At 40.3% G+C, this 14274-nt stretch overlaps 1 protein-coding gene across 3 annotated transcripts in view; it reads left to right on the top strand.

The window, feature by feature from the left end:
- LOC132822746 (DEP domain-containing mTOR-interacting protein-like) overlaps window positions 1-14274 on the top strand; it is a 79188-nt gene that overhangs the window by 41383 nt on the left and 23531 nt on the right. The window contains exons 7-8 of one of the 3 annotated variants that reach the window (XM_060836043.1): window positions 908-978; window positions 8075-8179. The exons of 1 other annotated variant lie outside the window; for it this stretch is intronic. In XM_060836043.1, the coding sequence (XP_060692026.1) occupies window positions 908-978; window positions 8075-8179 (176 nt within the window). The remainder of the gene's footprint in view (window positions 1-907; window positions 979-8074; window positions 8180-14274) is intronic. One more of the 3 variants, XM_060836044.1, reaches the window with a different exon arrangement.

Genomic DNA, 14274 nt, shown 5'->3' with positions numbered 1-14274 from the left:
AAAAACCCATTCCTGAAGAAGCTGATTAGGATAAAATAGTTTTACAAAAAGCATAGGAAGTAATTTATGAGGCCAGTAAAAGGCTCATGATTAATTTTGTAAAACTCTTGCCCTATTGCCAGAAGGCTATCAGCTTAAGCTGTCGGGAGAGCTGATCCAGGCTGATACTCCCCTACAATAGTGGGGGTGTTGTTGTATAGATGCAGGAGTTGTAAGGGTGTGGGGTGTATTTTTTTTATTTTTAACCCAGAATGTGTGCACAGTGGTGTATCTGTGTGCCTATCTAAAATCATCACTCTCACTTATTCTAGACTTCATTTAAAGTGAACTGGAGGCCAAGTGAACCAAAGGGGCAAGAGGGAGCCACAGGCAGTTTGGGCCTTTTGCAGAGTGGTGGGAGGTGAGGTCTGACCTGCTTTCTCCAGGTCTCTTTAAGTTTCCTCCCAAAGAGTAAGCTGGCTGTTTATGGAACAGTCTTTACATCAGTGTCTTATGGCTAGTTAAATTCTTGTCTGCATATTTAAGCAACTTTCTGCTTATTTTTGCTGGTGTGTTGAGCAGCTGTTAAGGCAGGCTGGGATGTCCAAGAAGTTTCTGAAGTTTTCTTTTGCTGGTTGTCTGTTCTTCACGTGAGATTAGTCATGTCCCCCTCTCTGCCCTGTTTAGTTGTGGAATTTGTCTAAATAGCATTCCAAACGATTCATTCTGTTATGCACTTTGCCTTTCTCCCAAAGCACTTCAATGTGTAAAATCAACTTTTTCGTTCATTACTGTACTAACAAGAAATGCTTCTCTCTTGGCATTTGATAATTGATTGCACAAAAAGGTCTTGGTGGGTTTCGTTTCTGTTTTAGGTTAAAAATGTTCACATATTGTGTGCAAACACTTACTGGCGTTTATGTTGTAGTGTTGAAGAGACCAGTAACTAATGAAGAACTTCTATCACCTGGAGCACCTTACTTAAAGAAAACATTAACAGTAAGTTCGCATTCCTTGAAGCTTTAATCAGTTACTACAGTGACAGGAGAGACATGGTACAATCTAAATGGCAGTTTTAAAATATTGCAATTGAAATTCTGCCACAGGAGAGTTCAGCAGCCCTTATCTCAAACTGTATGGAATTTTGTGAATGATCCAATGTTATCATTATGCAGAATTATTTCTGCCAACTGTGGTGTAATTCACTGAGCCTAACCTATCTGGAAGCCATGGTCCCACATTCCAGTTTGGATCATGCCTACTGTTGATTGTGCGGTTTGAGTAGGAGGTCAAGAGGTTACCTAGTTTGGATTCTACCCCACACAAGTACCTTCGACTCTATGGGTTGGGTAGAGTGCCGCAGTCCCCTGCCCGACCCCTGGTTTAAAATGTCAGTGAATAGAAGAGCCTGATCACGATCCTAAAGGGGATCATGCAACAATTTAATGCTCAGACCAACATGAAGTACTGCAAGGAGAGTCTTCCATTCTTCTGTCAGGAGAAAGTCCCATCTTTGAGAGCTTCTAAGCATTCAAACTTGGGTGGAGGGAGCGGTTGCTGAAGAATGCAGGGGTGGGTTCAGGAGGTTGGGGGAAAGGTTACAGGGGAGGGTTGGTTGAGGGTAGAATCCAAATGTCCCAAGGGATCCATGCAGGAGATCTCTGTCCACCTTCCCAACATTAAACTGTGCAGCGAGTTTTGAGAAGATTTGTAGCTCAGTTGAAGTTCTGGGTGTAGGTTTGCTCACTGAGCTAGAAGGTGCGTTTTCAGATATTTCATCACCAAACTAGGTAACATCATCAGTGAGCCTTTGGATGAAACATTGGTGGTGTGGCCTGCTTTCTATTTGTATTTAGGTTTCCTTGGGTTGGTGATGTCATTTCCTGTGGCGACATCACCTCCTGTTCTTTTTCTCAGGGGATGGTAAATAGGATCCAAGTCAATGTTTTTTTTGATAGAGTTCTGGTTGCAATGCCATGTTTTCAGGAATTCCAGTGAGTGTCTCTGTTTGGCTTGCCGTAGGATGGATGTGTTGTCCCAGTTGAAGTGATATCCTTTCTCATCTTACGTAAGGATTCTAGTGAGAGTGGGTCATGTCTTTTTGTTCATGTTGATGTTCAAATATCCTGATGGTTATTTTTCTGTCTTTCCAATTTGTGTTTATTACAGTTCTTACAAGGTATTTTGTAAATTACATTAGTTTCGCTTGTTGTCTGTACAGGGTCTTTCAAGTTCATTCGCTGCTGTTTTAGTGTGATGGTGGGTTTGTGAGCTACCATGATGCCAAGAGGTCTGAGTAGTCTGGCAGTCATTTCCAAGATGTCTTTGACTTAGGGGAGAGTGGTTAGGGTTTCTGGACGCGTTTTGTCTGCTCGTTTGGCTGTGAAATCAGTGAAATTAGTTCATTGGGTCCCTGATCTTTTTGAATACACTGTGTAGGTGATTTGCCTCTGCTCTTCATAGTTGCTCTGTGCTGCAGTGTGTGGTGGCTTATTGCAAAAAATGTTCTAATGCAGCTTCGTTTGTGGGTGTTGGGATAATTGCTTTGTAGTTCAGTATTTGTTCCTTATGTGTTGTTTTCCTGTAGATGCTGGTTTGAAAATTCCCATTGGCTGTTCACTCTACTGTGACATCTAGGAATGACAGTTTGTTGTTGTTTTCCTCATCTTTAGTGAATTTTATGCCAGTAAAGTATTGTTGATGGTCTTGAAGGTTTCCTCTAATTTGTTTTGTTTAATGATGACAAAGGTGTCATCCACGAAGTGGACCCAAAGCTTGGTTTGGATTGTTGGCAGAGCTGTTTGTTTGAGTCTCTGCATTACTGCCTCTGCTAAGAACCTTGATATCGGGTGTTCCATTGGTTTGTCTATAGATTTTGCTGTGGAGGATGAAGTGGATGGTAAGGCATAGGTCCACTAGCTTGATGATATTGTCCTTGCTGATGAAGTTGGTCTGTCTTTGGTTCTTCCAATAGAGTAATCAGTGTTCCTAGGCCATGTTGATGTTGATGGATGTGAACAGGGCTGTAATGTCAAAGGAGACAGTTATTTCATCCTCTTCTATCTTGGTGTTTTTGGTATTCAGGAATTCTTGAGTGGAGTGGATGGAGTAGCGTGAGTCTTCTAAATGTTTTAGTCTTTGGTGTAAAAACACATATGGACCAAGTACTGAACTACAGAAGCAATCATCCCAACACCCACATATGAAGCCGCATTAGAACTTTTTTGCAATGGGCACCACTCACTGTAGCACACAGCAACTATGAAGAGCAGAGGCAAATCACCTACACAGTGTATTCAAAAAGAACGGGTACCCAATGAACTAATTCCACCGATTACTCAGCCACAAACCCAAACGAGCTGACAAAACGCGTCCAGAAACCCTAGCCACTCTCCCCTCAGTCAAAGACATCTCAGAAATGACTACCAGACTACTCAGACCTCTTGGCATCATCATGATAATCTACAAACCCACCATCACACTAAAACAGCAGCTAATGAACTTGAAAGACCCTATACAGACAACAAGCAAAACTAATGTAATTTCTAAAATACCTTGCAAGAAATGTAACAAACACTACTTTGGACAAACAGGCAAAAAACACCAGGATACATGAACATCAATTGGCCACAGAAAGGCATGACCCACTCTCACTAGTATCCTTACATACAGCTGAGGAAGGACACCACTTTGGGCCAACACATCCATCTTAGGATAAGCCAAACAGAAAGACTCATGAGAATTCCTAGAAGCATGGTATTCCAACCGGAACTCTATCAACAAATACATTGACTTGGATTCCAATTACTACCCCTGAGAAAAAGAACAAGAAATGACATCATCACAGGAAATTACACCACCAACCCAAGGAAACCTAAACACATAAATAGAAAACGGGCCATACCATCAGTGTTTCATCTCGAGCTCAGTGATGATGTTACCTAGAATGGTGACGAAGCATCTGAAAATGAACCTTCCAACTCAGCGAGCTAACCTACATCTATTAAACTGTGCAGCCAAAGCTTCCAGTTTTCCTGTATGGCATGGGAATACATTTGTGTGATAAGGCCCATTCATTGACCACTTGTGCTCAATAACCAATGGTAGGTTTACTTTCAAATATCTTCTGGTTCAGGGTTGGCTGGATGGGTAAATGCCAATTTTCCCCTATTGCCTTCGAATGGGAGGAGTGTGTGAAATTCAGCTGTAAGTAAGTATCCTCTTTTAAAGGCCAATCAGATCACTTAAGTGATGTCAGTTCAGGGCTGGGGTTAGGGAGCGAGGTGTCAGGTTTCCTCCTCCAACCAGCAAAAACTGAACATTGCTATTAAAATGGAGTATGCAAAAGAGATTAGAAACACTGTCTTTGGGGTTCAAACTGCATCAAGTGAAGCCCTTTTCTACTGCTGAGCTGCTGGTTCACATTCACTGGGCCAACTGGTTGTTGATCCTGTCTGGACTAATTGGGTGATTACAGTTGAGGATATTGGAAGTTCCAACTCTAACATTGCACCTCTGATTCATGTTGGCTTGCAATGGGCAGCTTGAGCTTCTAATGTATGGACTTATGATAAGGAGCCACAAAAAAACGCCAAAAGCTTTCTTGGACAATGGTAGTGCTCAGCTGAGTGGGGAGTCTCAGAAGTACCCTGTGAAGAAAACTTGGGTATTTTGTTCAATTATGTGGCAGTGTCTGAAGTGTTTTATGCTTGTCATGTAAATACTTGTCATTGATGTTATTTAGTAAAAAATGAGGTCTGCAGATGCTGGAGATCACAGCTGCAAATGTGTTGCTGGTCAAAGCACAGCAGGTTAGGCAGCATCTCAGGAATAGAGAATTCGACGTTTCGAGCATAAGCCCTTCATCAGGAATAATTGATGTTATTTATCAGAAAACAATGTCCAAATTATTTTGTCTGTTGTACTCTGAGAGAGAATGCTTTGATTTACTTAATAAAACACAACAGTCAAATAATAGGACATGCAATATTGCTGCACAAATGCTAACTAATTGTATCAATTTTCCTTCTCTAATTTACAAGAGTTATTAACCTGCTTAAAATAACATTATTAATAGCTATTCCTTAAAAGAGAAAGGAATTTTGGTGATACGTGATAAACACTTATACATTAATATCGTGAAAATATCAAACCAAATTTCTTGTTTCATCCAGGATGTTAGTCAATGGTAATATTAACACTTTGGTAAGTTGAGGGAAGTTGCTGTTTCCCTGGAACAACTTGGATTCAACTATACTGAAATGAACAGAAATGTTTTTTGGTAAAGATTTTGATCCATTCCAAATCGCTTTATTACTTTAGTATTAGTACTGTTCTCTCCATTTAAATAAGTTATTTTGTTCTCCCTTCTAAAATGAGCAGCTTCACATTTTCCCACATTATACCTCATTTACCAACTTTTTGCACACTTACGTCAACTAACAATATTCTTCTTGCACCCTGCCTTTCCACCTATTTTAGTGTCATCTGCAAATTTGGCGACAGTACCTTCACTTTCTTCCTCCAAGTCATTAATGAATATTTTAAGCATTGTAATCCCTACACCGATCCCTGTGGAGCCTTGCTGGTTAGATTACTTACAGTGTGGAAACAGGCCCTTCGGCCCAACAAGTCCACACCGACCCACCGAAGCATTTCCCTACATTTACCCCTGCACCTAACACTACGGGCAATTTAGCATGGCCAATTCACCTAACCTGCACATTTTTGGACTGTGGGAGGAAACCGGGGCACCCGGAGGAAACCCACGCAGACACTGGGAGAATGTGCAAACTCCACACTGTCAGTTGCCTGAAGCGGGAATTGAACCCTGGTCTCTTACAGGTTGCCAACATAAAAAAGGCCCTTATTCCCACTCATTATTTGTTGCCCACTTGCCATCTCTGTCCACACCAATATACTACTCTAGCACCATGGGCTGTTAGCTTATGATTTAACCTTTTGCGAAGTATCTTGTTGAATGCCTTCTGAAAATCCAAATACAAGGCATCTACTGGTTCCCATCTGTCCATCTGGTTGAGACTTCCTTGAAAACGTCTCATAAATAGTCATAGATAATTTTTCTTTCGTAAAGCCATGCTGAGTCTGCTTGAATGGATTATGATTTTCCAAATATACTGTGATTACCTCCTTCAACATTGATTCTAATACTTTTCCAACAATTGATGTTCGTCTTATCAGCCTATACTATAGTTGTCTGCTTTTTGCTCTCCTCTCTTTTTGAAAAGGGTGTCACATTTTGACAGTTTTCTAAAGTTTGACCACACTAATTATTGACCATTTTGCCATTCCAAAAAAACAACAATTCCACTTTATATCAACCATTTTTCTCAAATGAAGAGATCTCTGAAACTGAAATGTTTGAATGTCTGTTAGTATTGCAATGCAGCCAAATGGAGTGGACAGACTAAATGTTGTACATTCATATATTCACTTTACTGTACTTCCTCTGCAGCAAATAAATTGTTTTGAGGAGGTCAGTTTTCCATCTATGAAAAGTACTTTTGTTGCAGCAGCAAAAAGCTGTTGATCTTTAGGCAATTGAATGTTCAGCATCAAATGTAATATAGATTATTTAGTTCAACATTTTCTGTGTTATCTGGTTCAGTTATATTTTGGGGTGAATCATCTACTAAGAATGTTAACCCTATTTCTTTTAATTTAAAAGTTTTTCAAAATATTGCCACTAAAGGAAAGAATCCTGTGCTCAAAGTGGGTAGATCTACTTTCCTTCACTTAAGAAGTTTTGGGCATACTTCTTGGCAAGTATGTTGCACGAGCCATGTTAATATTGTCTGTTTTTTTTTAATGCAAGTTGTATTGATCAAGAAACAAAACAAACTAAATCTATTTTACTGGTATTGACATTTCAATCTGAATTTTGCAATGAACGTAATTTTGCTCATTTCTAAATGCTTTTGTTTTACCTCTATAGTTGTCAGATCTGTCTGACATGTACCGTTGCTGAATAAATAGTTTTTCTTTGGAAATGAAATATTGTTGTGACATTTTTGTGACCTTCAAGCTTCTATTGCAACTAAAAGCTGAGTTTTTACCAATAATGCTTCAGCTCCCAACTATGCTCAGTACCTTATCATTAAAATCTTTGGCCTACTCAGTTTTCACATTCTTTCTGCATCACTGAGATGTCTAATATCTTTCAACTGTGATTTTCTTTAGCTGCACTGTTGTACAGTCAACTGAAATTATTAGCATAACTCTTTCAGTCCTGATGATGTGTTTTATAGCAAATGGAATTTTCCATCGCACGCTTTTCCAGTTGTTGAACAGCATCTGCACAAATTTGTTTGTCAAATCTTATTAATATATTTCAACAGCTTTCAATACTTTACACTTGTCAGGTTCATTTGTTCTCGGGACACCCGATGTTTGACCTAAACAACAAAGAACCACTTCTTTTAGACCAGGATACTGTTGGTGTCCATGATAATTAATGTTTCAATCTGAAGCAGATTACTTAAAAATCTATATTTATACAAGGTAGAGTTGCAAAGCTCTATCACTGATGAGAAGGTCTAGAACTTGCATCATGTGGTATCCATTTTCCATGCTCCAAGCAACCCCTTAATTCTCCAAAATGGCAGTATAAAGCACATGCATTTTTCTGACCAGAAACCGCTATGCAAGATTCTAATGTATATTTGAAACAATGTCAGCCTGAATATCCTGTACATAGCAGTGTGGAGCATCTCCCACAGTGTCAATGTAAGGCAGTGAGATAAGAGATAGAATATCCAGGGTTTCTCAAAGTTTACCATTTCTGTGAAGGCTAAGTTCACTCTGCAAAGAGACAGCACGCCAAAACTGGAGTACTTTCTAGCCAGGAACTTTTAGAAATGTGAATGTTGAACACAAGTTGGCCCTACAATACCGTAACCCTGTCTCTGGGTGATCGCCTCACATTGGGTGAAGTTCCATTCCTAGTTTTAAGACCTTGAGCAATCTGCCTAAAATAACATGCACGGTATTGCAAAATAAATATCTCTCGCTTTTAAAGAATATAAAACAGGCTTGATAAAATAAAAGTTACTTTTCCATTTTCTTTGAATTCCAGATTGTTGGTGATGCTGTGGGTTGGGGTTTTGTGGTGCGAGGATTAAGTCCATGTTACATCCAGGCAGTAGATCCAGGTGGTCCAGCAGCAGCAGCTGGAATAAAGGTAAAGTTTTCGAATAAAGGAATTTTTTTAAAATTACTCCAAGGAGCTGAATGCTGAGTTAGACCCTAACATTTCACTTCTGTGATCAGGATTCAAGCCTAAGCCATGTTCGTGAAATGTGGTTTTCTGCCTGCTTGCCTGCCTGTAAATCCAGGTCATATTGGTCAAGAGCTTAGTTCACAAAATGGCCTCTCATTTGACACTGAAGAGCAATCTTATAAGATGATAGAAAATGAGAAAACATCTAATTCACGCAGCTAGGTGTATTTTTCCGAGGTTATGTCTGTGTCTCATTCTTAGACCAGAGAAGAACAAGAACCTGTAGCAATATATTTGACCTGAGTCTTGTAGGCTACTTCAGAAAGAGATATGTTTCTGATTTTCAGAAGGTTAGCCTGCGGAAGATCTGCCTTCCTATTATCTCCTTCGCTTCACTATTGCAAATGCATTTCCCCCATTAGCAGTATTCCATCAACCTGGATCCACGGAGGAAATGGGATTTCCCACTGTCTCCTCACTACTGACATTCCGAACCGCAACTATTGAGCTATCAGCTGGCCTAATACTCGTAACTTACTAGCATTATATTGCTGAGACCAGAACACCAAAGGATTCAGTCTATGTTGAGGACATTATGTAGGCATTGCCTGTTATTTGTCCCATTCCTTCCCAAACTGAAATTGGTATCATTGTGCTTTCTGCTGGGAAACTAATTATTATTTGGTAGTACCAGTGAAATAAGATTTCTGATTTTGTCTGCTTTGCACCTGTATAATCATAATGGTCGCGTTAAATTTAGACAACTGTAAAGGAATAACGCAAATTCAAGATTGATATTAGGAAGTACCTTTTCACTTAATGTGATGAGTGTGTGAGATACTTACCATTTCAAAAAATCTTAAAACCTAATTAGGTGCCTTATGTTGGGGAGGCAAAGTTTTCTAGTGATTGGTAAACTAGAAGGGCTGAATAACTCATCTCATCAGTACTTGGCTTTCTAGCATTGTTTTGCAGCTTCCTGTTAATTCTGCTTCAGATAGGTTGCTTGGTGGAGTTTTGAAGAGCCTTTAATTTGCATCCAGTGCAGCAGACCATGCAACTTTAATTAATTATGTTCAGCTCGGTGAATTATTTTGAGTTGGTAAAAGGGGGATAAAAAAGGCTTGTATTTATATAGCACCTTCTACAATCTCAGGATGTTTTTTAGGCAATTAAGTACTTTTGAAGTATGATTGCTGTTACAGTGTAGGAAATACAGCACTGAATTTTATTTGCATAACAATGCAATAGTCACGAGATAATCTATTTTTGTGATGTCGATTGAGTGATCAGTAGTAGTTAGAATACCGGTGATCACTACCCTGGTGTTATTTGAAGTAGTGATGCGGGGTCTTTCATATCAACCTGAGAGGGCGAATGGAGCCTTGGTTCAAGGTCTCAACCAACTGACAGCACCTTCAACAATGCAGCACCCCCTTTGTACTGCACTGGAGAGTCAACCTTGATTTTGTGCAAGTATTGAAATCAAACTTGAACCCACAGCATTCTGACTCAGCACTATCCAAAGAGCTATGGTTTAATGGGCAGCACGGTATCTCAATGGTTAGCACTACTGCCTCACAGCACCAGGGACCCAGGTTCAATTCCAGCCTTGGGCCACTGCCTGTGTGGAGTTTGCACGTTCTCCCTGTGTCTGCATAGGTTTCCTCCAGGTGCTCCGGTTTCCACCCACAATCCAATGATGTGCAGGTCAGGTGAATTGGCCATGCTAGATTGCCCATAATGCTACGTATATTACTTAGGGGAATGGGTCTGGGTGGGTTATGTTTGGAGTGTCGGTGTGGAGTTGGTGGGCCAAATGATCTGTTTCCACACTGTTGGTAATCTAATCTTAATAAATACATTGGGCTAATCGATATGGGTGTAAAACTAGTAGGTGTGAGCAGTTTGTGGGAAGGAAAATCAGATGGGATCCATTGCAAGTTCCTTGACTGGAGTATTGATTACAGTTGTGGTCCTCTCATTTGTAAAAGGTTTTAAATTTGGTAGAAACAGTTCAGTGAAGTTTGACTCCACTCTCTGCTGGAATGAAGAGCTTATGAAGAAATATTAATGGATGTTTATCCATTGGAGTTTAGTAGAATCAGAATTAAAATAAGAGGTCTTACTTTTAAAACAGCTGAACAGATTTCTTTTCTTGGGGAGTTGTTAGTTTGTAGCATTCTTTTCCTCAGAGGAAGTGGATGCCAGTTTATAGAATGTATTCAAGGCTAAGTCAGCCAGATGTTTGATAGTCAGGACAGTCAAGGTTTATGGGTATGGAGATGCCGGTGTTAGACTGGGCTGTACAAAGTTTAAAAAAAACACAACACCAGGTTATAGTCCAACAGATTTATTTGGAAGCACTAGCTTTCGGAGCACTGCTTCTTCATCAGGTGGTTTAGATTAGATTACTTACAATGTAGAAACAGGCCCTTCAGCCCAACAAGTCCACACCGACCCTTTGAAGAACAACCCACCCAGACCCATTCCCCTACATTTATCCTTTCACCTAACACTACGGGCAATTTTAGCCTGGACAATTCACCTAACCTGCACATTTGTGTTGTGGTAGGAAACCGGAGCACCCAGAGGAAACCCACGCAGACATGGGGAGAATGTGCAAACTCCACACAGACAGTTCCCTGAGGCGGGAATTGAATCTGGGTCTCTGGCACTGTGAGGCAGCAGTATATGGGGACACACAAGAGAGTGGAGTTGATATCTTAATCAGATCAGCCAGGATCTTAGCAAATCGCAGAGTAAACTTTGAAGGTTCAAATAGCCTACTGCTGCTGCTAAGGAGTAGGAAATGAGGAAATTTATGGAGGAAATGAGCTAAAAATTACAATCAAAAGTCAAGGCCTGTGGACTAACTATGTATAGAAGGATATAGCAAATTGGTAAGAGAGACTTTGGGCTGAATCTTGTGTTTTTTTTTGCTGAGTGACAGCTTCCTAGAGTGTATGGAGGATTTAAGTGGGTTTTCTTGCTACATTTACCAAATCCACCACATTACCGCGCAAAAATTAGAAAAACAGAAATTGCTGGAAGATCACAGCAGATCTGGCAGCATCTGTGGAGACAAATCAGAATTAGCATTTTGGGTACAATGACCCTTTTTCAGAATTAATGTTAGTGAAGAAAAAGCTGAATTTTATGCAGAAAATAGGGTTGGGGGAAGGGGGAGGGAGGAAATGATAGATGGAGTTAGAGCCCAAAGAGAGAAAAACAGTTGGATAGACAAAGGAGGAGGCAACGGTCAGCCGAGGAGAATGAATAGCTATTAATGTCAGTAGCGAACAATGGGTTGTGTGTTAATAGTAGATAACAAGGCCTGTCGTGTGTTTGAGTTGGGGATGATTAGGGAGGTGCCTCAAGCCCTAAAATTGTTGAACTTGAGATTGAGTCCAGAAGGCTTTAGAGTTCCCAAATGGAAAATGAGCGCTGTTATTCCAGTTTGTGCTGAGCTTTGCTGGAGCACTGCAGCAAGCCTGAGACAGAGATGTTGACCAGTGAACATGGTGTTTTGATGTGGCAAGCAATAGGAAGCTCAGCTGACCCAACTGCTGCTTTGTCTGTTCAACTCTTTATCTGTCTTTGGGCTCTATCTGCACCTATCAGTTACCCCTTTGTCCCTTGCTCCTTATCCCCCCCCCACCATATCTTCTGCATAAAAAAAAACAACCTTTTCATAGTTACCATCAGTTCTGAAGATTGGTCACTGGACTCAAAACATTAACTCTGATTTCTCTCCAGATGCTGCCAGACCTGCAAAATGTTTCCAGCAATTTCTATGTTTTCAATTTTCATCAAGCACAGCTCTTTTGGTTTTCCATTACCTACATACCCTGCCACTGCAGTACTGAATTCATCTGATTATGGCAATATTCCACCATTTGCCACTGCCAGAATATCTCTGAAAACACCAGCATCTGTGAGTCCAGCACCACCTTTAAAAGGTCATTATATACCTGGCCGAGCACTTTCAGTCCAGAGTTGCCCTGCGCTTTTCCTGACAATGCCCTGGACATTGAAGAGAAGGAAAAATTGATGCCCAGGTCTGTGGATAGGCACATTTACTTTAAAGGAGAAAGTGAGGACTGCAATTGCTGGATATCAGTCAAAATGTATAGTGCTGGAAAAGCCCAGCAGGTCAGGCAGCATCCGTGGAACAGGAGAAGGCCCGAAACATCGACCCTTCTGCTTCTTGAATGCTGCTTGATCTGCTGTGCTTTTCGAGTGCCTCACTTTTCAACATTAAGTTTAAAGGTCCAGTTTGAATATTAGTGAATCAGTGAATGGGTGACTGTTAGTTTTGGGTAGGTGGGTGAGGGAAGCAGGTAATTTAGGAGGAACATAGGAATGTAGGAAACATTAGTAAGCCTTTTGGCCCTTTGAGCCTGCTCTGCCATTCAATACTATGATGTCTATGAGTTGGGTAAGTTGGTGAAAAGGTAAAGTAGCAGTTGGGTCAGGATAGCTAAGTGGTCCAGGGTGTGTTTAGCGAGATAGCCAAGTGGTGGAGAATCGTTGGATGATTTGGGGGTAATGTAGGTTAGTGATGGAGTGGGTGGTTGTGGTTTCTGCAGCTCATGAGGTGGCTAACCAGGAGTGAGATTAGTTTTAAATCTATTAAAACTTTTGTGGCTAACTATCCAAGTGCATTAAATACACCGGAACATCTGACTCAGAAACAGACATTTGTGGATATGCTTTTGGGAGCAGGGATTAGAGATTGAAATTTCCCAGAAAATCCTCAGGTAGGTCAGCAAGCCAGAATTTCCAAGGGACTCCAATGCGCATCTTCACTTATGAGCCAAAGACCAGAAGATTTGGACCAGAGTTTTTGCTGATAGCACCAATTGTTTGTTGAATTTCCTAAAGAGATTAGAATTATACTACGAGCTGGTTGAAAAACTTCAAAGCAAATGGAAAACCCTTTAATAAATGCTCTAATGAAGGACATATAATCATAGATATTTTTCTTCACCATAAGTCCTCCTACATGATTTGTATTCTTGCCAAGAGGGAAGAATATTGGAATGCTTTCAAATCAACATCACTGCTCATTTGGTTGCTAGGAGACACTCAACAGGAGGTCTTCATCTAATCTCCTACTTCCAAAAATCAAATACCTGTTCTCCATGTGATGCCTCCCTACACGGTGCAACTCAAATGTGGAACTGAACAGAATGTAAGTCCCCTCACTATTTGGCACTGTGTGGTAGTTCTCTAACATAGAACTAAATGTTGCCTCTTTCATTATTATTTTGGAAACAATGGAAGGCTTAAGCCTTTTCTGTGTTAATGAGTGCTCACACATGTGGAGCACTGACATATGGTTTCTTATTACTAATAGGCTTAAACCTTAATTTGTGATGGATTTAACTTGAAGTTTCATTGATTCACCAATACATTTGAAAACTAGATTTTAAATTCTGATTCCCTTGCATGAGAATGCATGGGCACATTTTAAACGTTCCTGGATTAACTTTGATTTACATTTGCTATTTCTCCATATTTTAATATTGTTAATTTACATTTTTTGCTTTTAATTTCTTAAGAGTTGGGTTTGCCTCTCTCACTCTCTGGAGGTGGTGTTTCTTCCATGCTATGATCCTGTGGACATAAGTTACACGCTTACACTTCACCAAGTAGCTGTTCTTCATGCATGAGTCTCAGAAGTAATTATTTTCAAACTATTAGGCTGCAACTATTAGGGAGTCATGAGATACCTGACCAGGGTGGACGAACCTTGAAATGTGTACAAACAAGGACATTCTCAGCTTCAAACTCAAGCCTGAGCTTTTAGTTATTCTGAACTGGGTTGAAATTTACCCCAGGGCAAAATTGCAAACCTAATTATGATGGAGTGTGATTCATACTCAAAGGTCATGAAGTGTACTTACGCCAGTACAGTTTCTTGAATTTACGTAATTTTAATCCAATCGCTGAACTCCCCATGCTATGAATGTGACTCACTCGGAATTCAGCACTTGTGATGAAATGCTAGCGTGCTGCTGTATAATTTAGAAGCTGTAGTAAGTTAATGG

The sequence above is a fragment of the Hemiscyllium ocellatum genome, chromosome 15 (genome assembly GCF_020745735.1).
Source record: "Hemiscyllium ocellatum isolate sHemOce1 chromosome 15, sHemOce1.pat.X.cur, whole genome shotgun sequence".
Taxonomy (NCBI): Eukaryota; Metazoa; Chordata; class Chondrichthyes; order Orectolobiformes; family Hemiscylliidae; genus Hemiscyllium; species Hemiscyllium ocellatum.
This window is presented reverse-complemented; position numbering and strand designations above follow the sequence as displayed.